Raw genomic sequence first — 24,616 nt, 5'->3', positions numbered from 1 at the left:
CTCAACTCAGTCTAAAATAGCCAGCCTCTTGTACTGAGAATGTGACTCCTGGTCAGAGGCATTCCACCCAAGGCAAACAGTATCCTAGCACCTATCCTTTAAAGGCCTTAAAGAATTTTACACATTTCAATTATCCCTTACTCTCCTAAACTCCAGAGAATATTGGCAATTCTGCTCGTTCTTCACAGTACAGAACTTTTGTTTCTAGGAGTCAAATTTTATTGTACCCCCTGTGGGTCCAATATATCCTTCTTAGACAAGAAGTACAGAACTTTGAACAGGTAGGCTGTCACCAAAGCTCCAAACGAATATAAGATTTTTTCTGCACTACAGTGCTTTGTGACAAACATATCATTTGCCTTTGCTTGCTGTGCTTTCTTTTATTTGATCTATACATCTCTAAGAATCGTACTACAGTATGTTCAAGTACCTCACATAAGAATTCAACTTTGCTTTATATCATGTCGCAAGTGAGAGAGAGAGTTATGAAAGGAGTCCACAAAGCTGAAATCATGGCTTTTGATGATGGGAAGAAAGAACTGGAAATTAGATTCAAAATGGTGCACTTGCCTGGAACTTGAACGTGCAGCCTCCATGCTAAATTTGGTTTCTGTCCTGTTATTTAGTTGAGGGGCATTAGACGTAAATAACTGGCATGAGCTTGTCAAATATACTGCAAAAATCAATTGCTCTAAATTTCTTCAGCCAAGGATTGTTAGTCCTTATGAGGCAGAGTCTCAACAATCCTTATTTATGGTACAGGATTCTAGAGAGAGGGTAAGGGGAGGAGCAGGTGGATCCTCTCCCACCCTTTTCTGAGCTGTGACAATTGTTCCTATCAAGAGTGGAACATTAAACAATTGGGTCTCTGTGGTTCAGTGTTTCACATTATGAAGTGCAGCTGATCGTTCTGTCTCACTTGATCAGATGCCCAGCAATGGACGTCGGTCAATAACTTTTTCATATCCTTATAAAATATGCAGAACTGTACGGATTCCGTCACATGCAGAATGACTAATGCACTCTGACAGCAGATCCCAAAAGACTGTCAGAATCTATGCTACTTCTCCAGAAACATTCAGCCTTGAAAAATTTTTGTTTCTCAGCAAGTTGATTTTTTAAATTATATCTGCTAATATTCCACACTCTTATTATACCATTCCGATCAGATTTTACTTCAAACTTAAAACCCTCCTTTTACTAGCGCATGCCTCTGCAATCCTGTTTAACCCTCTCTTTTCAGCACCCTCCTTTCCCCCTTCCAGAATTTCCTTCACATCCCCCATTTACCCCTCCCAGAATTTTTCTCTTTACCCATCCCAGAATCCTCCTTTACTTGATCACACTCCCTGACACCACAATCCCAGAAATCCTTCATTTACCCCGCATCTTCAGAAATTCTACTTTTACCTTTCATCCAGTTTCCTCCCTTTACCTCTTAACTCCAGATATGCCATCATTTACATCTCTCAACCATAGTTATTGTCTTTATCCCCAACCCAAAATTCTTGTCCACTCATCACCAGAATCCAACAGACTTGCCCTCCACCTGCTCCTCCCCTTACCCTCTCTCTAGAATCCTTCCCCTAACCACAAGAATTTATTCCATATTCCCAGAATTCCACCAATTTACTTCATGTACCTTCTTCCCCTCCTTCCTGTTCACCTCAGCATCTTTCTCCTTGTTCCCTGAATCACTCTGACCCCCCCCCTCTGTGTCCACTATCTTCACTCCTAACTCCTCTATCCATATTTTCCCCAGAATTGCTACCTTTATACACTTTTTTCCACATGTTTCAACAACCTCTTCCATTGACAAGTTATTTGTTTGCCTTTAGGGCAGGCAAAAGTTGACATATATTCTGTCCTTAGTGAATTCAGTAAAAAACAAAAGTAGATGACGTGACAATACATATTACATTTTTTGTCTTATTACATGACAATAAAAGGAAGCTTGAAACTTAATTAAATTTAGACATACGGCACAATAACAGGCCCTTTTGGCCCATAAGATCGTGCCACCCAATTACACCACTTAACCTTCAACCCCCAGTACATTTTAAATGGTGGGAGGAAACCAGAGCCCCCGGGGAAAACCCAAACAGACATGGGGAGAACATATAAACTCCTTACAGACAGCATGGGATTCAAACCCCAAGCCCGATCGCTGCAGCTGCAACAGTGTTCCACTAATCACTACGCTAAACATGCCACTTCCTTCGCGATGCAATTTCTGATACACTGGAGTATCTTTGCAGTGGCGGCCAGATAATGTAGTCCCAAAATAAATAGCAGCTAATAAATCTCAAATCAAGATTAAAATATAAAGCACCAATAAACATAATATTGTAGTGGCCGTGTTGCGGGCCGAGTGGGCGAATAGCGCGATATTCCGAACCATTGCTGGTGCGGTTCACAGCGGACATGTGGAGCTGCGGGCCAGGTCACTGTGTACTCACCTGGGCAATGGACCGCGTACATGCGGTGCTGTGGGCTGAGTAGAGGCATACTGGACTGCTACGCCTTTTTCTAGGGGGCACGGAGCTCCCACTATGTTTAAACACGCCAGTCCCACAGATTGACGGCAAGCACATGGTGACATCATACCCTCCCCCGTCCCGTCCCGTGAAGCCAGAACCGGGAGGGATATAAAAGGAGGAGGCAAGCTCAAACAAACATTCTTTTGCTGATTAACCTTGTGTATGTTCATTCATTTAGTAACTCTACTGGAGTCGTCGCTACAGTTGGTGACCCCAACTACAAGATTCAGTCGAAGCTTGAATCTACAGTTGTCATGGACGCAGCAGCAGCAGCTGCCACAGCTGCAGTTAACGTGGTGGGAGTTCACTTCCCTCCTTTTTGGACCCACCGACCTCAGGTATGGCTTAATCAGGCTGAAACCCAGTTTCATCTTCGTGGCATAACGGCTGAGGACACAAAGTTCTGGCATGTTGTCGGCAGCAGCTAAAGTGAGTGAATTCATTGCACACCCCCTGGCAGACAATCAGTACACCAGGTTCCGCCAGTTCCTCCTGGACACAATGAGACATGTGCCAGAGCATTCATGGCTAATTGGATCTCGAGATTTGGAGTTCCCACACATATCATTTCAGTCTGTGGAACGCAATTCACTTTTGCATTATGGACTTTCCTTGCGCACTTCTAGTGGCACACAACTGCATCACATTACAGCATACCACCCGCAGTCGACGGTCTTGTGGAATATTTCCACCGACAACTCAAGTGTGCACTCAAAGCCCGACTCACTGGGCCGAATTGGATTGATAAGTTGCCATGGGTTCTACTGGGAGTATGCACCGCCCCGAAGGATGACGTGCCGTTATCATCCACGGAGATGATTTACGGTTCGGTTCTCTCAGTTCCAGGGGACATTCACTTCTCATCCAACTTCTGTTTCTCTGACCTGGATGTGCTCCAGGAACTTCAACACAGCGTTGCAATTCAGAAACCTATTCTAAACAACTGGCATGGTACCCCCAATCAGCATGTGCCTCCTCCTCTCCTCGTCGCTGACTTTGTGTTTGTATGCAGACAGGCCCCAGGATCACCATTGCAACAGTTGTATGATGGCCCTTTCTGCATGGTTAAGAGGGACAGGGTTGTTTATACTTTCGACATCGAGGGGCATTCGCAACTGTTTAGTATGGACAGACTCAAACCTGCACATGTGGATCCTACTTCCCCTATTCACTGCCCCCATCCCAGGCGACGAGGGCGTCCACCCAAGGCGCGTGCGGCCAGTTCATTAGTTTTGGGCGTCAATTTGAGGGGAGGGTAGTGTAGTGGTCGTGAAGCGGGTCAAGCGAGCTCATAGAACGGTATTCTGAATCGTCGCCGGTGTGGCTCATCAGCGGACGTGTGGAGCTGCAGGGCGGGTGCTGCATGCTGAGTAGTGGCATACTGAACTGCTATGCTTCTTTCTAGAGGGCACGGGGATCCCACCATGTTTACTTTAAACATGCCAGCCCCGCAGATTGGCAGCAAGCATGTGGTGATGTCATCCCCCTGTCCAGTGGAGCCCAGACTGGGAGGGATATAAAAGGAGGAGGCAAACTCAAATAAACAGTCTTTTGCTGACTAACCTTGTGTATGTGCATTCATTTAGTGGCTCTACGGGAGTAGTCGCTACAATATAGTCAAAGTTTGCAAGGATTTTCAAAGAAGCTGAAATCAAAGAGAACAGCGAGGAACTTAAGGAGATCTTCAGATAGGTGACCAAAAGTTCAGTTAAAGGTGCATATTTTAAGGCATGCCTTAGAGGGAAGTAGATAACAAGGCTTCAAGGGAGGGAGAACAACAATAACAATAATTACCCCTCGGTGGGTGAGCAGTTTGTGTGCGTGCTGAACATGGCCTCCAGTCGCGTGCTTTCTTAGAGTTGATGCTGTGAATGGAGGGGTTGGTGCTACCAGAGGAAGCTCCAGCACAATCTGAATCGTCAATGTTACCTCCAGTGCAGCCCTTGCGCAATCTAGATTTGCAAAGACATTACATCAGATTTTAATCCTAGACATCTGGGAGCCATGTAGACAATTCCAGCATAAATAGCTACAATGATTAATACGTCCCATCACTTGGTGTTAAATACTCTGTTGATTACAAACTTCAAAATTCATTGAGAAATAGAATTCTCTGTGTGATAACTGAATAAAACTTAAAGGACAAATAAGCAAGTTATGTTTAGTTTAAGCCACAAAATGGTCAGGTGTGTATTGCAATGGTGCACCTTCAAGATTCAATGTAATCACCTTACCACTATGAAGCATCCAAGACTTAAAAATATTTGTGCTGAAATACATAAATACACTGTTTATTTGCACTTCTGAAGTTGAATTTGAAAGAATATGAAACATCTGGTGAATGCATGCATTTGCTGTAAAATAAACACCACCTTCTTTTGTGACAATTTGGAATGATCGGCTCACTTGGTCATCCCTCTGCCTGTTTCTGACCAGCAACAACTTGCACTTATAGATCACCTTAAAGGTAGGGATCTTCATTGGAAAAAAATCCTGATATTTCATAACATTCACTGTCTGTCACACTTCCACGTGAAACCAGTGGACACATATCAAAGAGGATTTCTGATGTCGATCTACAACTTTCCTCGAAACCAGTCCTGAGTTTGCAGTTACAGACCTTCCAATTTGATAATAATAATCCTACAAGATGTGGTTCTGAGATATTCAGACCAAAGATTATTTACTCAATTTCACCAACAACTTTCTTTAACGTGCCTTTAACCTGAGTTTGGAAAAGTTATGTTAGATTGATATGATATGGCATGGGTGTTAAATGTGGATAAGAGGCCAGAAGAACCGAGCAACAGCTTGGGGCAGAGTGGGGTTATTGTTGAACTGGAGGAACTTAGAACAGGCTGGGAAATGGACCAAGTGAGACCAAGGTGTTAATGAATACATGGATCAGACATACAATTGATGGAGCAAGGGCACTGGGAGCCAGTGTAGACCAGCACTTACTTCTGCCACCGGGAGGTGAACCACAAGTTGAGGTTCTCTAAACTGATTGGACCTCCCCAGATGTTCTTCAGCTGTTTGTGTGAGCCAGCGTAGGAAGTGGTCAGAGGAGATACATAAATCGGGTAGCCAACTGGTTGGTCACAGGAAGAATTGATCACGTTTCTCAAAACCTGCTTGGCATTCTGTATGCTGCCTCGTTCCGGGTTGCGATTCTGAAGAAATACCAGCTCCAATTGCTGTCCTGCCCACAGCCCCTTCACACACTCCTTATTCACCTATTCCAAAAGAAAATGATCTTACAATATATAGTTTATAGATATACACAAACAAGAAGAAAGATTTTCTATAAATTCTGTGTGTTGCAAATCAACTTCTTCATGCAAGTGACAAGAAGATGAATGTCACTAAAAGGAGTGAATGGGGTGTAAAGTACAGCATCGAGAGAATGTTGGATAAAGATAGAAGAGGAAAGGAAGAGAAGGATCTGCTACAGTGAGATAAGATATAGTAAGGTGGCAGAAGACGTATGAATCATAAGCCCTTTTCATATTGGCTAATCAGAAAATTGTTGGTTCAACAACCGGTTCAAAATGCCATTTTTGCCATTCACACTGGACCAATATTAAATGGTTCTCTGTACCCTTTCACACTCAACACCCGGCATCCCAGAGCAGAGGGGGGCCTATCCTCCACTGGCGACAAAGTGACACATTGAGTGATGGTGGACCTGCCCTCCCAGAATTCTGTGCGGCATAGAAACCCCTCCATGAGTGCTCCATGTATACAACCCTTTCATTATACCAAGGCACACTGGGACACAGGGGCTTTAAAGGAAAAGGCAGTTAGTTCTTTGCCTACCCGCAGTCTCTCTCACTCTCTCCCTCCCCACCCTTTCTCTCTCCCCAACTTTCTCTCTCACAGACATATCTATCTACCTATCCTTGATTGTTGTATGTACCCATTTCATTGTGTGTGTGTGTGTGTGTGTGTGTGTGTGTGTGTGTGTGTGTGTGTGTGTGTGTGTGTGTGTGTGTGTGTGTGTGTGTGCATATTTCATTCCCACTGTGATTTTCCGACGCTCGCTATTAATTGTCCACATATGTATTTTATTGCCGTTACCACTTTCCTACAGTATAAATTGTGCGTATTTCCCCACACTCTTATTCGTGTGTGTTTTATTCCTGCTATGATTTTCTGATCCTGGACCACGTTCATATAGGTTGGCATAACTGGAGCTGAAGGGCTCATACTGTGACATACATAATACTTAATTATGTTTTAATTAAGCATGAATAATTTTGTTTAAATACAAGATCATACATAATACATTGATCAGGATTTAATAAATTGAAATCAAAGTTTATACCTTTTTTAAATCTTTTGTTTCCTTCACGTTCCTGCACACGTCATCAACACATCACTAATTGAAGCCTGTATACCCCCTTGTCCTTTTCACACTGGGCTAACTGGTATGCTGACTCAAAACTAATCAACGATGATACATCCTCCCCAGGCGGTTCATCCCCGGGCGATCTGACGCCAGCTTTCGCGAGTGTTCACACTGGCACGTTAACTGGTAGATTGGTGGTTAATTACTGGGTTAAAGTGCCAGTCTGAATGGGGCTATAGATCTGTTGTGATCTAGCCCTGGGTCTGAACTATTCCTATGAGCGAAAGCATTTGTACCATATCCATCAAATTTCACAAACTTAACATCCTCTGTCTGGTCACCTCTCTTTCTAGAGAAGAGAAACCCAGTTTATTTACTCTTCTGATCAGAATCACTGATAGTAGAGAATGATAACACTGAATACCTTCACCACTTTAAAGCTGAGGTAGCGGTGGTGAAGCATAATTATCTTGTACTCATCGGCCCCATCATCTACCACGTGCCTGAGTGCGAGCAGAGCCTCTGCATTGGACAGGATGGACTGGCGCCAAAGTGGGTCTCCCTCGTGACAGATGACCAGTGAATGCTCATGGATGCTGATGGCCTTGTAGAGCACCTTGGGATCCTCATATTCATCGGATGTGGTAAAGTGGTCCTGAAAGTATAAAATACAATTGATACAGCATCAATAGCGCACTGCAAGATTGAAACTAGGGACCAGAGAATGTGGAGGACATTTAATTCCCCAAGCCACATCATGCTATGCCTCCATGTCTGTTGTGTTGCTGCATGCTTTCAACTTCTACAAGTACCAGGGGACAGAGGGTGAAGGGGGAGGGGAGGGATGAATGAGTATTCCCTGTGGAAAGCAGAAAAGGAGCAGGAGAAGATGTGACTAATGGTAGGATCCCATTGAAAATGGCTGAAATGGCAAAGGGTGATATGTTAAATGTGGATGATAGTGGAGTGATTAATTTTTCTCTGATACTAATTTCTCTCTTCTCACATGTCCAGATTTCTCCATTCTGTCTGTCTCTCCCACTCTCACTCTCCTTTTGCTGTTCCCATTCTCTATATCTGAGAAGCAGTCTTTCAATCTTCAATTTATTTTTCAATCTGCAGACCCCAGTTAAACTCCATCCCTCAGAGACCAGTCTTCCTTGCATTCTTTCTCTGCTCTCATTTTCTCTGTCTGTGGCCCCAGGCACTCTAATGACCTGTCTCTTAATCTTGCTCTCACTTCCCTTCTATATCTGTAATGCCCTTATCCCTCTGTGTCCTTTAGTCTTTGTGGCTGTGTCTTTCTCGTTCTATCAATTATGGTTTTTACACAGCCACTGCGTTATGAGAAATTTTCACAAAATTCCCGCAACACAGGCAGTGTAAAAAGTTCGGAACAGAAATGAGTGACTCATTCCCGTTCTGAAATTTTTCCGGTGGCATCCTTTGACATTTTTGTGGACTTCCTGCAATCAACTGAACTGCAACAATGGGGTAATGAATTGCATATGCATTTGCAAGTCCCACCTCTTTAATTACCGCACTTCCAGTATTCAGTATAAAATCATGTAAGGGACCGAAGATTTCGAGTTTTGGTTGTTCGAGTGTGAACGGCCACACTGGAAGATAGGAAAAATTTTGAACAGAAAAGAACCATAATTTCTATGTAAAGAACATATCCATTCTCTTACTCTGTGCACTCAATCTTTCTTTCTTTGGTGATATTTTCACCTTATGACACCAGCTTCCAAGCCTTTAGCCTTCTTTCTGTCGCCAGACTACCTTCCTGTCTCCAGTTTTTTAAAAGTTCTGTCATCGAGGCACCACAAGCCATCTTTCTCTCTCTTATATTTGGACAAAGAAAACTAATTAATCTAAGTGAAGATGACCATTGAAAATTGTCATAAACCACACACCCCAATTCATTAATGGCATTTAAGGAAAAACAATCATCCACCCTTACCTGGTCTAACCTCTATGAGACCCCAGATCCACACCCTATACTTGATTATGAAATGTCCCAGAAAGTCACTCATTCTGCTCTGCTCAGAGATAAGAACCAATAGCACTATGAAAATATCTTCTTCTGAAGGATTACCAAAGTTCAAACAGGTGGTTCAATATCACCTTCGGAAGGCCAGTCAGATTAAGGTAATAAATATTGGCCTTGTCAGCAACATCCAGGTCTTGACAAAAATAAATGAATAGAACTCTCTCTCTCTCTCTCTGTCCATTTGCACCATGCTCCCTTTCCTTTTGACTCCAATCTTTTTCTTTCTCCAGTTTCAGCTTCTCTCTTTTTTATCCTAGTCTCTCACTCTCTCTCTTTCTCTGTAATCCCAGTCCCTGAATTCTTTTAAATTTAAACATACAGCACGGTAGCAGGCCATTTCGGCCCACGAGTCCATGCCACCCAATTTACACCCAAGTAACCTATAATCCCCAGTACGTCAAACCAGAGCCCCCGGGGAAAACCCACGCAGATTCTGGAAGAATGTACAAACTCCTTTCAGACAGCACGGGGCTGTAAAGGCATTGCGCTAACTGCTACACCAACCGTGCCACCCTATAACTCTTGTCTCATTTCCTCTCAGTACATAATTTTACCCCAGTCTCTCCCTTCCTCAATTGTACTTGATATTCTCAATTTCTCTTTCTGAGACTCCAGTGCGAGCCTTTCACTTGCTGATTCAATCTTTAAGTGTGTGCCGAGTATTAGTAGTGCAGAGTGCTGCATGCCTCTCTACTACTCTAATGTACTAATAATGTTCTTCTCAGTGGTGCAAATAGGTGGTCATGTGATGGTTTTACAATTCCTGCTTGATAAAAGTGTTCAAAATGAAAGGGGAAAGATCACTGAATAATTTTTGGACTCTAATGGTTAAAGCTAAACATCACATTAGAAATGGGATTTCCAGTTCAGTTTCCTTCCACTATATATTTGCTCCCAAGAGTGATCAACATCTTTGGAATGCTAACAGGAAATCCTCCTGGTTTCAATTAAATGTCCAAGCAGTATCTAATAATTCTGAAATCTTGGGCTCAAAACCCTGAATTAGAGATTCTGAATTAATTTAAAATATTTAGAAAATTAAAATACTGAAATTGATAAATTTCAAAATATCAATTTCAGCAACAATTAGTCTTTCCAGTTTGCATTAGACCGAGTCAGTTCTGATGAAAGATCATCAACCTGTAACAGTAATTCCATTTTATCTCCATCATTGTTGCCTGACTTGCTGAGTGTTTTCAGCCTTGTCTTTTATTTGAGATTTCCAGCAAGTGTAGTATTTTATATCTCATGGGTCTAGAAATGTTTCTTTTCTCTCTCTATTCACATTCATCTTCTTCCATTAACATCTCTGCCAGGCAGGTCATCTGTAATTAACACATTCTCAGCACATTCTTGTCAGCATCACATGTATCATTCAGCATACCTTCCCCTCCACCTAGTCATGGGCATTCCCAATGTTCTCTCCTTTCCTCATCCATCTTTGTATCTCAAAATATAATTCATTTTAACTCTTCCTATTTTTGATCATTGATCTGAACCGTCACCTCTGCTGCTGTCTCTACAGATGTTGCCTGAACTGCTGAGAACTTCTAATATTTTCAGATTTCTCGCACCTGTAATGCTTTTGCTTTGTCATTTTTGCCTGAATGTTTTCCTGTCTAACAGTTCAGATCTGATAGGAGCAGCAGTATGGGGAAAGAAGACCACTGTGAGGCTAATTATCACCTTTTTTAAAGATGGACCAAATGGTTCCCTATTGCACTGCCATTCTGTATACATTTGTATAACAGTAACAGCCAACTCAGCAGAGAGTAAGGAAATCTCAGCTCCAATGTCCTGAGATGCTTCAATTCTGATCTTTGGTGTTCTCACTGTGAGCTCATGGGCTTCCTCCCACAACCCAAAAGATATGGGTGTCTGCAATTTAATTGGCCATTACAAATTACTCCCCAATTATCGACATGGCTGGCAGAATCTGGGGGTTTGGGATGTGGGAGTAACAGATAGGAACATAGAGCATTACAGTAGAGTACAGGCCTTTCGGTCCTTGATATTATGCTGACCATGGAGAGAATAAAAAAATAGGATTTGTGTAAATGGGTATAATGGTTAGTACAGTTTTAGTGGACTGAAGAGCCTGTTCTTGTATTATATGACACAACATTTCTATGAGTTCACTGTCTGGCATTGCATTACTCAGGATAACTGGTGTGCCTGGACAATATATTCTTTCTGATCACTGAAGGGCATAGATACCTGGTGAAGTTTTAGGGACATTCGCATGCCTGGGGCAACAACCTTGTGAAGCAAGTCGATATCTTCGAAGACCCATTCCTGCTTGGCAGTGATTCTGAAATCTCCTTTAAATAATGCATGGAGTCCATATAGAAATGATTCCAAGCTGCAAAGACATACAGATGGTTCAGCGTGATGCAGACTACTGCTTTACACATACTCTCCTCACAGTCTATTTCCAATAATTTAGGGCTGAACTAATCCAATAAGAATCCAAAAATTTGAATTGTTCCATAAATAACACAGCAATTTCTGTTTATCAGGTTGCTGGGAAATTTTTAATTTAAAAAAAAATTTAACTTTAATTTTAAATTTAGACATACAGCACGTTAACAGGGCATTTCGGCCCACAACTCATGCCACCCAATCTCACCCTATTAACCTACATCCCCAGTAGATTTCAAACAGTGGGAACAGAGCCCCCGGGGAAAACCCAGACAGACATGGGGAGAACGTATAAACTCCTTACAGACAGCGAGGGATTCGAACCCCGGTCCCGATCCCTGGTGCTGGTGTTGCGCTAATCACTATGTCAACCGCCCACCTCTAACATCAAATAACATAATTTGAGTTAAACGATGTAAAGGTAGGAGGTAAATACCAACTTTGCTGTCTACTGTTTATTAGAATCAACAATTAACTACATTTTCAAAGTTCAGAGGAAATGTGAAAGACTCAACTCAAAAAAGCTTTAGATGCTGAGGAGACATCTGAAGGTTTCAACAGATTTTTTCCAAATGGTGAAAAGCCAAAAGGCCTGTCCTTTTGGTCACTATTATAATTTTTTACTGTGGTATAACGGTGTATAAAACAATTATCCAGATCTGATTTGAGCCAGGCATGACCTCTAATTCATAATCAATGAGGCACAACTGCAAGACCACACTTGACCACAAAGCATTCATCACTGTAAAGGAAGCAGTGGCCAGGACTTTGGAGTCAGTTCTCTGCAATGGGGTGTGAACCCAGAACTTTCCGACTTGGAGACAATAGTGAAGCCCAACAGCTGATATTCAGTTGTTGCCTTGGCTGAGCTCCCTGCTACGTCATTGAAATAATTAGAAAGCTAGATTAGAGACATCAGGAAAAGGAATGGATATCTAAAATTTTGCATAATAAGCTCTCTACAAGCTTCACACCTACTCTGATACTTGCACACATTGCCAGGTGTTCAACCATAACACCTAAAAAAAAACTGAAGAAATAGAGCATGGTTAGGCCATCTGGCCTTTTAAGCCTTCATTTTTCTTCTATCTCAGTACTTTTTTTTTGCACTCTGCTCATATCCCTTAAGTCCTGTAATATCCAAAAATCTATTGATCTGCATTTCAAATGAACTCAATGGCTGACTGTCCACAGTCCTCTGGGGTAGAGAATGTGATCTTGGCTAATCAATCCCCGAGCAAGAGAAAATCTTCCCTGCATTCACATAAACACTCATGAGATTACCTCACTTTCCTGAAATCTGAATACAGACCTATTCCATCCAGTCAACATTGCATTCAATCTCTTACAATTGTATCCTTTTTCCAGAGAAGCAAATCAAATATTCCAGGTGTGGCCTTACCAAAGCCCTGGATAATTGCATAAGACTTAGAACATTACAGCATAAGCCCATTGGCCCTTCTAGTCTGTATCAAACCATTTTTCTACCAAGTCCCATTGACCTGCACCCAGTCCATAGCCCTCCAAACCCCTCCCATTCATGTACCTGTTCAAAATTTTCTTAAATGTTAAAATTGAGCCCGCATTCACCACTTCAGCTAGCAGCTCATTCCACACTCCCATTACTCTCTGTGTGAAGAAGTTCCCCTTAATATTCCCCCTCAACGTTTCCCCTTTTCAGAAGGAGGTTCTGAAGAGGGAATACAGGGAATTTGGGAGGAAGCTGAGAAGCAGGACCTCCAGGGTGGTAATTTCAGGATTACTTTCTATGCCATGTGCTAGTGAGGGCAAAAATAGTGAGATCAGACAGATAAATGCTTGGCTGAGAAAATGGTGTGGGGGGCATGCAGGGTTTCAGATTCTTGGATACTGGGATCTCTTTTGGGGAAGGTACGACCTATACAAAAAGGATGGGTTACATCTGAACCCAAAGGGCACCAATATTCCGGTGGGTAGGCTTAATAATTGCTGTTCGGGAGGGTTTAAACTAATTTGGCAGGGGATTAGGAACCAGAGTGCTAGTGCTAGGGGAAAAACAGAAGTAAAGCGAAGATAGTGTGCAGCAAAGGTGACAGGCAGGTGACAAGACAAAATAATAGCTGGAGGGATGACAGACTCAGCGCATTCAAAAATTGGTCTGTAGTTATTATACTTAAATGCACGCAGCTTTAGACACAAGGTGGATGATCTTGCAGTACAGATATGATGTGGCCATTACTGAGTCGTGGCTAAACAATGGGTGCCATTGGGAACTGACCAGACTCTTATGGGTCTCTGGGAAGAGAAGTGAGTGCAGTCAAGATCATGAGAGAGAAGGTACTTGGTAAGCTAAATGGACCAAGGAGAGATAAGTCACCCGTTTCTTTTTATGTTGTATATAAATGATTTGGATAATGGAATAGTTGGCTTTATTGCTAAATATGCAGAGCAAACCAAAATAGCTGGTAGGGGAGGTGGTGCTGAGGATACTGAAAGGCTTCATAGACAGTTGGATAGATTAGGAGAATGGGCAAAGAGATGGCAGATGAAATACAATGTTGGAAAGTACATGGTCATGCACTTTGGGAGGAAAATTGATTTAGATGGAGAGAAAATTCAAAATTCTGAGGTGCTAAAGAACTTGGGTGACCTCGTGCGGGATACCCTAAAGATTAACATTCAGGTTGAGTTAGTGGTGAAGAAGACGAATGCAACGTTGGAATGAGGAATACCGTATAAGAGCAGGAATGTAATATTGAGATTCTATAAAGCACTGGTGAGACCTCACTTGGAGAACTGTGTACAGTGCTGGGCACCTTATTTGAGAAAATAAGTCCTGGAATTGGAGAGGGTTCAGAGAAAATGTACTAGAATGATAACAGGAATGAAAAGGTTAGCATATGAGGAATGTTTGTTGGTTCTTGGACTGTACTCATTGGAGCACAGGGGGTACTTCAGAGAAGAATTTTGAATGCTGAAAGGCCTGGACAGATTAGATGTGGGAAGAATGTTTCCCATGGTAGGGGATTCTAGGTCAAGAGGGCATAACTTCATGAAAAAAGGGCATCAATTTAAGAGAGATGCTGAAAAATTTCTTTAGTCAGAGGATCATGACACTGTGGAACGTTGCCACAAGTGGCTGTGGAAGCAAGGACATTGGGTAAATTTAAAACAGAGATTGACAGATATTTGATTAGTCAGGGCACCAAGGGTTACGGGGAGAAAGCTGGAGAGTGGGGCTTTGAGAAGATAGATCAGTTCATGATTTGAATGGCAGAGCAGACTTGATGGGCCATAGGCCTACTTCTTGTGATATTTCACTCTTAACCTCTGGTTTGTATCTCACCTAACAGTGGAAAAAAGGCCAGCTGTATTATCCTCTGGAATTTCTGGCACTAACAACAGGATTTCAATACTAAACACATCTTCCCCTCTCTGCCTTCCATAGGGACCGCTCCCTCCATAACTCCCTTGTGCACTCATCCCTCCCCACCAATTCCAGCCCCTCCCCTCCTAGCACCTTCCCCTGTGGCTGTAGGAGGTCCCACTCTTGCGCCCACATTTCCTCGCTCACTATGGTCCGGGGCCCCAAAAATGCCTTTCAAGTGAAGCAACATTTTACTTGTGTATACGCAGGACTGATTTACTACATCCAGTGCTTCCTTTGTGGCCTTCCCTACATCAGGGAGACTGGGCACAGATTGGAAGATCACTTCGCTGAGCGACTTCTCTCTGTCCACGCCAGTGACAGGGACCTCCCAGTAGCCAACCATTTCAGTTCTATGTCACACTCCTATACTCATATGTCCATGGCCATATGTACTGTCTCACCAAGATCACCCGTAAATTGGAGGAACGACACCTGATTTTCCATCTTGGAACTCTCCAGTCATAAGGCATTAACAATGAATTTTCTGGTTTCTGCTCACCTGGTTTCCCCTTCCCCCTTCCCTTCCCCTTTCCAGTCCTCCTCCCTCCCTGCGCCTTCCCTTTACCCAGCCATCCCCCTCCCCTTGATCCCTACTATCCCTTCTCTACCTATCACCTCCTGCCTTTGTGACCACTCTTTTGTTTGGACGCCTACCATCATTTTTCCATACCTTGATGAAGGGCTCAAGCCCGAAACATAACCAATGTATTTTTACCTTTGCTACATAAAGGACACTGCATGACCTGAGGAGTTTCTCCAGCTTTGTGTTTTTACTTCAACTTCGGTGTCTGCAGATTTTCATGTGTTACTCCCAGCTGTATTTACTCTGTATCTACCCCTCATAATTTTAAATACCTCTATCAAATCTCCCCTCATTCATCTACTCTCCAGGTAATAAAGTCCTAACCTATATTATTTTTCCCTGTAACACAATTCCTGAAGTCCAAGCAACATCCTAGTAAATCATCTATACACTCTTTCAATCTTATTGATATCTTTCCAGTATTTAGGAAACCAAAACTGTGCACAATACTCCAAATTTGGCCTCACCTATGTCTTACGCAACTTTACCATAGCATCCCAAATCTGATACTCAATATTTTGATTTATGAAGTCTAATGTGCCAAAAGCTCTTGTACACAAATCTTGCAATAAAGGATAATATGTCATTGCCTTCCTAATTACTGAAAGAGATCATCAATATAAAAGATAGATACAATTGGAACAAGGTTAAAAAAAGTGATGTTTCAATCGTGTAGACAGGTCTTTTTGTGGTCAAATTCTCTGAGAAACTGTGTCTCTAGCTCAAAATGTTGTTTATCTTTTCATCTTTGTGTTCACAGTGACTCGTGGCCTCACCCCTCTTAAACTCGGTAATTTCCCCCAGCCTGAAAATACTGGAAAATATCTGTACTCCTGTCTTGCGCATCCTTGATTCTAATCGCTTCATTACTGCTGATTGTGACATTAACTGTCTCAGTGTCTGTATTTCCCTTTTCTACTTTCAGGCATGTCCCCAAACTCAGCTATTGGTTACCTATGCAAATTAATTTTTAAATTCATTTATGGGCTGTGGTAAAGAGCAATGGAGAGTGATTAAGATCACCCATATTCATGGGTCTAAAATAATAAATAATCCAGTCTGGATAAGTATGGTAAATGCCCTTTTCTGAAAAATATTAATGAATCAGATGGGTTTTTAATGACAATCTAATAATTATGTAACTTTTGAGTCAAATATTGTCCATTGAACTGCTTTGGAACTTTTGTTTTCTACCAAAAAGAAATAAATTACTGAATTAAATTTAATGAAGTTTTTCAATTCATTACCACAGTTATTTCTGTGCAAATTATCTTCTGTGTAAACTGTTTACTTGGATCTGTCTGCTTGATAAGCATTGCTCCTCTCTCCAACATGTTCCTTCTCAAAAGCGATACATGCATGGCTTGGCACAAGGAAGAAGGTTATGTTTTTTTACGTAAGAAACAAAGAATAAGATACATTGGTCACCACTTAAGTGACCATGCAAAGAGATGACCAACATATCCATCCAACCTGCTCTCAGGGCAGATGCGATTTTCGCATAGAAAAATTGCATGAAACAGGAAAGTCTGCTGTCACTGTGATTGTAGTAAAAACACAAAAATGCTGGAGGGAGGAACTCGGCAGGTCTCGCAACGTCCACGGGCGATAAAGATATATAACCAATGCTTCGGGCCTGAGCCCTTCTTCAGGAATGAGCAAAAAGCAGGCAGACCCGAGGAACAACACCTTATATTCTGCCTGGGCACCCTCCACCAACCAGATGGTATTAACATCGACCTCCAGTTCCATTAGCACCCCCTCCCCTTCCCCTATCATATTTCTCCTTTCCAGCTCTCCCTTCCTCCAGCTCTGCATTCACAGAGGCACTCCCCTGCCCCGATCAATTCTCCCCTTTCCTCTCTTGTCACCTTCAGTCTGTTGGCCTGTGCTCCTCCCCTTGCACTTTCACCCACTTCTTCCCCAGCCTTTTTATTCAGGTGCCTGCCTGCTTTTTGCTCATACCTTGATGAAACTTTGATTATATATCCTCCCATGCTATGGACCCTGTGAGACCTGCTGAGTTCCTCCAGTATTTTAGTGTTTTTAAATAGAAAGTCCCACTCAATTTTGCGATTAATCACTAAAGTAGCTTGGGAAATCTAATAGGATAATGTTCAACTGAAAACACTTCCTCATTTTATGAAACACTAGAATGAGGAGAATTTTAATTGAATTTGTTATCAGATTGCCAACTCTCCAGGCTGTCTTGGAGGCTCCTCAGATCTCTGATTAATCTCTCAGATTAACCGACAACCTGAGAGGAAATAACTAGGGTTATTCATCTCTGACCAACAGACATCAGGATGTACCCCATGGCTCTGGAAAATGAAGTCAAACTAGTAAGACCAAGTAAAGAAGCATTTTTTTTAAGTTCAGAGCCTTGTTAGGATAGCTTCACCACTGATTGCTGACAGTATTAGCTGAGTGCCCAATGATAGGAAGGTGGTAACAGCTTGAAGTACAAAACCTTACTGTTTTCTATCAACATATGAAATTCAAGTATTTGCAAGAAAACCTTTATTCATCTATGGTGATTGTTTATCTTAAATATAATAGGGAATTCTTTAAGTCAAGTTTATTGTCATCCAATTGCACAAGTACAACCCAACAAAACAGTTTTCTCCGGTCCTTGGTGCAAATCACAGACACACAAGCAGACATAACACATATATAGACAAACAATTCACATGCAGAACAAGTATTCATATATGCAAATAAATAAATAAATTTTGTTTTGTACAAATGAGAGTCTCAGATGGTTAGTGTGAGCTGTTCCTTTGGTCTTTCATCATTCTCACTGCCCGTGGGAAGAAGCTGTTCCTCAGCCTGGTGGTGCTGGCTCTGATCCTCCTCTATCTCTTTCTCAATGGGTGCAGCTGAAAGATGCTGTGTGTGGGGTGGAAGGGGGTCCTCAATGACTAGGTGCACCCTCTTCAGGCAACGATCCTGGTAGGTCATGTCGATGGGGGGGGGGGGGTGGAGGAAAGAGGGAGACTCCAGTGATCCTTTCAGCCACTCTTATGGTCCTGTGAATTGGCCTCCAATCTATTTCTTTGCAGTAACTATACCATACTGTGGCCAGGATGCTCTCGATAGAGCTCCTGTAGAAAGTTGACAAGATGGTGGTTGATAGCCTTGCCTGCTTCAGTCTTCTCAGGAAGTGCAGTCACTATTGCACCTTCCTGACAAGTGAGGAGATATAGTGTGTCTACAATAGGTCACTTGTTAAGAGAACTCCAAGGAACTTTGGTGCTCTCCACTCTTTCCCTTACTGAGTTGTTGATGTGTAGTAGAGGGTGGTCTTTCCTGGTCCTCCTAAAGTCCATGATCATCTCCTTCATCTTGTCCACGTTAAGACTCGGGTTGTTATTCTCACACCATTTCCCAAGATTTTCCACCTCTTCTCTGTGTTGCGACTCCTCGTTGTTTTGCTGATGATGCCGACGATGGTCTTGTTATCTGCAAACTTGATGACACCGTTGGAGAGTGTTGGAAGCTTAAGATTTTTTTCCCACTGACACTACCCTTTTAAAAAATAATCACTTGTTTATAAAAGTGTAAATTACAATCCATTTTATTCTACTGAATACCTGGTCACTATTGTCTGTGGTTCATTTTATTCAGTTAATTTTACTTTTTGCAGAAGTTTGATATGATATCAGAAAGCCTGGTAAATTTCTACAGAGGTGAAATACCTCTGAGCGTAAAGCCCTCCAAAAGTATTGAGCACATCTACAGGGAATGCTGCTGTCAAGAGAGCAGCAGCAATCATCAAGGATCCACACCAAACAGCACACACTCTGTTCTCGCTGCTGCCATCATGAAAGAGGTACAGGTGCCACAAGACTCGCAGCTGCTACCCTCAACCATTAGACTCCTCAACAACAAACTCAATCAGAGACTCATTTAAAGACTCTTGCTTTTGCACTTTACTGTTTTCCCCCTCTCTGTATTGCACAGCCGGTTGTTTATATGTGTACATTGTGTAGGTATTTTTGCACTACCAGTAAGAGGTAATTCTACCTCGCCCACAGGAAAAAGAATCTCAGGGTTGCATGTGATGTACTCTGACAACAAAATCTGAAATCTACTCTTGATCTCAGATTTTCCCCTGGCATTTGTTGAGAGATAATTTGCTGAGGCATAATTTAGTTTGGCATCTTCCTTTCACATTGACACTTTCTTGAGTCTCATATTTGTGCCGTCCTGCTCTGAGTGCAAGGTAAATAAGTCACAATGCTTTGTGGTGCCAGTGCCTCAGCATTTAAAAGATTGGGATTATATCCACATTTAGTCTTTTCTACTCTAAATAAGAAATCAGCCTCTCTCTGTAGATCAGTCGCAGCTGTGGAAATGAACTAAAATAGACTTGTTCCAGAGTATTTTACAGGTAGCTTCACTCATGGTTAAACTGATCTGTTTAAACGTGGAGTCAAATAGTCTCATTGATAACTACTGTTGAATGAGATTCAATTCATTTCTTTTTCTCTCTCCCTGTCTACTCTTTGAAAGGCATAAATTTCACGATTTCTGAGCCCGACATTTTTTCCCCCCATTTTTAAATTCTCTAATGTTCATGAGCTCAAATAACCATTTATTTGTTCTGACTTCAAATCTTATTTATTTTCAACTCACTGCAAGTTTGCTGTCTTACCTTAGTGTCATGACACTATTTATCTTATCACAAAATTATCCCTTTCCAAATGAACTCAGTTAGAAGACAATGTGCATTATTGAGCTCTACCAGTTAGAAGGATAAATAGGAAACGATATGGTTGCAATGTAATGATTCAATAACAAATTGTATTTAAAGAGCATCTTTAACATGGCAATAAGTTTAACATGAAAATCCCTTAACTTGTACCACATAGCAGCCCATTTACTGACGAGAGTTTTTGCAATGCTCACTACATTTCTTTTCAGAACTGAGTTGATAAGATCATGATGGATTACCTGATGGACATGTTGTGTGTTGCTGTCCCTAAAGCTCTTCTGCCAAGGACAGAAAGACTGTAACAAAGGGTTACCAGAGGAGAATCTCCATCACCATTCACAGGCTGCAACATAACATAGAACATTACATGCAGTTCAATGCACAAAAGTGCTAGAGAAACTCAGCAGGTCACGCAGAATCGATACGAAGTAAAAGGTAATCAATATTTTGGGCCTGGGCCCTTTGTCAAGGTATGATCAAAAAGCAGGCAGGTGCTGAATTAAAAGGGGAGAGGAGGGAGGGGAAGGGGCTGCATACAGACAAACAGGTGAGAGGTCATAGGTGGATCTGAATGGGAGGGTAGAAGAGAAAAAAAACTCGGAGATGATAGAGGGGACATACAGGTTCACAACCTAGACAATTGGCAGTACAATTTAGATACAATGGGATTGAAGATCATTTGGCCTATCGTTCCTGTACTAGCTCTATACCTGCTTTATTACTAGAACACTGGAATTATTTCTTTATTTCCAATTCTTTTTTAAAGTCTGTGTTCAGTCTCTTTTCATCTTCATCTCAGGCAGACTTTGCAGATCATAATGGAACAAAAAAAATACCTCATCTTTCTTCTGATTTATTGCTTTGCTTGAACTGGCCTCAGGACACTTAGAAAATAAATAAAATATTTGTACAAGTGGAACGGAGCAACTGTTAAGAAAGAAAACTGGAAACAGAGCCTCAAGCATGTTCTTTCATTTTAATTTGGACCCTAATCCAGGCATGTATTTTAACTCTGTAACCATTTATGTACTTTCCAAAAAAAATTACCAATCTCAGTACCTGAGGTAAAAGCACACGATGCTGGAGAAACAGTGTCCTTTATGTAACAAAGGCAAAGATAAATAACTGACGCTTTGGGCTTGAGCCCTTCATCAAAGTACTGTATGAGAAAATGCCAGCAAACGTCCAAACAAAAGAGTAGGAGGGTAGGGGGGGGGGGGGTATGTGTGGGTGGTAAAGGCAGGAGATGATAGGTGGAGAAAGGAGGGAGGGGACAGCAGCAATGAGGGGAAGGGGATGGTTGGGGTGGGTGGGTAAAAGAAATGGAAAGACAGGAAAAAGGGGAGGGGGAAGAAAAGGCAAGCCCAGTTTAATGGAAAGCAGTGAAGTCAATGTTCACCCCATGTGGCAGGAGGGTGCCCAGAAATATAATAAGGTGTTTCTCCAGTCTGCAGGTGGTCAGGGTGGGACAGTACATAAGGCCATGGACAGACATGTGAGCACGGGAGTATGACCCGGAATTGAAATGGTTGGCCACTGGGAGGTTGCCGTGGTTATGAATGTGGTGGAGGTGCTGAGCGAAGTGATCTCCCAGTCTATGACCAGTCTTTCCAGTGTACAGAATGCCACAAACAATGCACTGGATACAGTAAACAAGTTATCTGGATGTACAAGGGATGTGTTGCTTCACGTGAAAGGCCTGTTTGGAGCCTCAGGCTGTGGTTAGGGAGGGGGTGTGGGCACAAGTTTTGGGCACAGGGGAAGGTGCTGGGGGGGGGGGGGGAGGGGTTGGTGGGTGGGGAGGGAATCGCGGAGGGATCGGTCCCTGCGGAAGACTGAGAGGGGAGGTGAAGGAGAAATGTGTCTGGTGGTGGGATCCTGTAGCAAGGGCCAGAAATTCTGGTGGATGATGAATTGGATGTGGAGGCTGGTGGGATGGTAGGTGAGGATGAGGGGGATTCTATCTTTGTTGTGTCTGAGGGTATAGGGGGCCATGGCAAATGAGTAGGAGTTGGAGGAGATGTGGGTGAGGGCTAAGTTAATGGCGGTGGAGGGGACGCCACATTTGTGGAAGAAGGCAGACATTTCAGAAGCTCTGAACTGGAAGAACTCAGCAGTGGAGGCAGAGAAATTGAGAAATGGGAATGGAATCCTTGCAGGGGACAGGGTGTGAGGAGTGTAGTAGTAATGACATTTTAATCGACCTCCTGAGACCCTCTGAGTCTGAAAGGCTCTACGTAAAAGTGAACTCGCATGTCCTTCACGTGTCAAAATGCATTCTGATTCCCGATAACACAAGTCCCTTTCAAATTGCAGCACCTGGGTAGCCCTCTTGCCAACCCGCCTCCACAATGGCGCGTCATGCACTCTCTGGAAGTACTACCTGATGTTCAGATGCAGGCTACCCAGAGACACACGCACACAAGTACTGACGTCACCAGAATAAGTGGTTGGCCATTTTCATTTTCAAATCAACCATGGACGTGGCCTAGGTAAGTTTAACTGGATTTCGACAGGATTGACTGGTTGGATCCTTTCAAACTGCCACGTAACTGGGGTGCAGACCATGCAAATTGCCTGGTTGACCTCATTCTACACAGCAGTTTGAAAGAGCCTAATATTTCTTCTAGACTCAATCTCTCCACCTCCATTCTTAATCACCTTAAACGGCTCAACTACAACATCTCAAGTGACACAATCCAAATCCTTAAGCTACAAATGAACCCTTGAAGACCTCGTATTACACTGGTGAATCTGCAAAGCCAAACATCCTATGTGAATTGTAATGCAGTAAACCAAACACAGTTCCCAGTGCTGCATTGCATTCTACAATTATTGGTCTTTGTACTCCATTTTTAACTGTTTTGAAATGCTAATAGCAAGGAGTTATAAATAAAAACCATGTGGGAGATGCAATGATAGTACCTTTGTGATTCACAAGAATAAAATCTCTACGCATCAGCAATTATTGACTTTCATGAAAGTGAAAATAGACTATCGCTGATCTGATCACATTAAAGCAAAAGAGATTCCTGTGTTCTGTTTGGGCAATAGGGATTAAAAAGTGGCATTCCGAAAAATATTCACTCCATGAGAAAACCCAGTTTTATATCGTACATTGGAATATGAGAAAAAGGAAAGGCTTTGGAAAATCTGTCAGAGAGGGGTGACACAATGGAACAGCTAGCAGAGAAGCTGCCTCACAGCTCCAGAGACCTGGGTTTAATCCTGACCTTTGATACTATGTGGAGTTTGTATGTTCTCCTTGTAATCACATGGATTTCCTCTGGGTACCCTGGTTTCTTTCCCAAAGTTGTGTGGATTAGTAGATTAATTGGCCGCTGTTGATTACTGTTTATGTGTAAGTGACTGGAAGGATCTGAGGGGAGTTAAATATGAATATGGGCAAAATTAAATGAAATGAGTGTTGATTGGTGTAAATGGTGGATGATTGCGAGATGGGCTCGGTGGGCTGAAGGGCCCATTTCCAAGCTGTGCTTCTTTTGCCGCCTCTTCCTCTTCCGTGCTGATTTCTTTGACAAGGAATTCCCACCAATGTTATTTTTACGCAACAATCATCTTCCTCTTGGATCCCCCCCAGCAGGTTTCCTGCTCTTGACCTTTTACCTCTCCAATTGCTGATGGCCAAGTAACTGCCTAGAATTCTCCACCGCACTCTCCCATTCCAACCTGAATGTGATGCTCTCCGTTCTCTTCACACCAACCCTAACTTTACTGTTTAACCTTGAGACAGGGTGGCGGGGGTTATGGTTTTCATCTGGCGAACTGACCTCCACATTGTGGGGGCTAAACTCTTTCACATCTCCTCATATCTATCCCAAAACAAAGACCCCACAAACCATCATTAGAATATCACCTCCCAGACCATCATGGACCTCATCACTTGGTGAACTCCCCACCACTCCTGACAACCTGATAGTTCTCCAATCCTACACCACCCACTTCTACCTCCTCCCCTAAATTCACAGAGAGAACTGATCTGGCAGAGCCACAGTTTCTGCCTGCTCCTTCCCCACCGCGCTCTTACCTCAACAGGAAAGATAGCTCAACCGTGGCTGAAGAGGGAAGCCAGGGATAACTTCTAAACCAAAGAAAGGGCATATAAGTTTTCTTGGAAAAGTAGCAAACATGAGGCCTGGGAGAAATTTAGAATTTGGCAGAGGAACACAAAAGTAGTTGGAAAAGGGAAAATAGCGTGCAAGTGTAAACTTGCAGGGAACATTAAAAAAATCATTTCAAAACTTCAAAAGCTATGTACTATAAATAGAAAGAGACTAATTAAAACAAATGTAGGCCCCTTGCTGTCAGATTCAGAGCAATTCATAATGGGGAACAAGGAAATTGAATAAATGTTTTGCTCTGATTTCACTAAAGGAGATATATAACATTTAGGAATAGCAGGGTTCTGAGGAAGTAGCATACAGTAGGAACTAATGGAAATTGTTAGCAGTTATGAAAATGTGTTAGGTAAACTGATGGCATTGGAAGTTGATAAATCCCTAGGGCTTTATAGTTTGCCTC

General features: G+C 42.5%; 1 protein-coding gene across 1 annotated transcript in view; it reads right to left on the bottom strand.

Annotated features, from left to right (window-relative positions):
- LOC138737301 (uncharacterized) overlaps positions 1 to 24,616 on the bottom strand; it is a 302,978-nt gene that overhangs the window by 23,331 nt on the left and 255,031 nt on the right. Inside the window, 12 exon segments of the mRNA XM_069888055.1 lie at positions 571 to 673; positions 2,134 to 2,295; positions 2,728 to 2,993; positions 3,198 to 3,266; positions 3,496 to 3,597; positions 3,839 to 4,045; positions 4,104 to 4,185; positions 4,335 to 4,492; positions 5,502 to 5,776; positions 7,316 to 7,546; positions 11,162 to 11,306; positions 20,314 to 20,417. Of these exon segments, the coding sequence (XP_069744156.1) occupies positions 571 to 673; positions 2,134 to 2,295; positions 2,728 to 2,993; positions 3,198 to 3,266; positions 3,496 to 3,597; positions 3,839 to 4,045; positions 4,104 to 4,185; positions 4,335 to 4,492; positions 5,502 to 5,776; positions 7,316 to 7,546; positions 11,162 to 11,306; positions 20,314 to 20,417 (1,904 nt within the window).

Source organism: Narcine bancroftii, chromosome 6 (assembly GCF_036971445.1).
Source record: "Narcine bancroftii isolate sNarBan1 chromosome 6, sNarBan1.hap1, whole genome shotgun sequence".
Classification (NCBI taxonomy): Eukaryota; Metazoa; Chordata; class Chondrichthyes; order Torpediniformes; family Narcinidae; genus Narcine; species Narcine bancroftii.
Note: the sequence above shows the minus strand (reverse complement) of the source record. Positions and strands in the feature narration are given on the sequence as shown.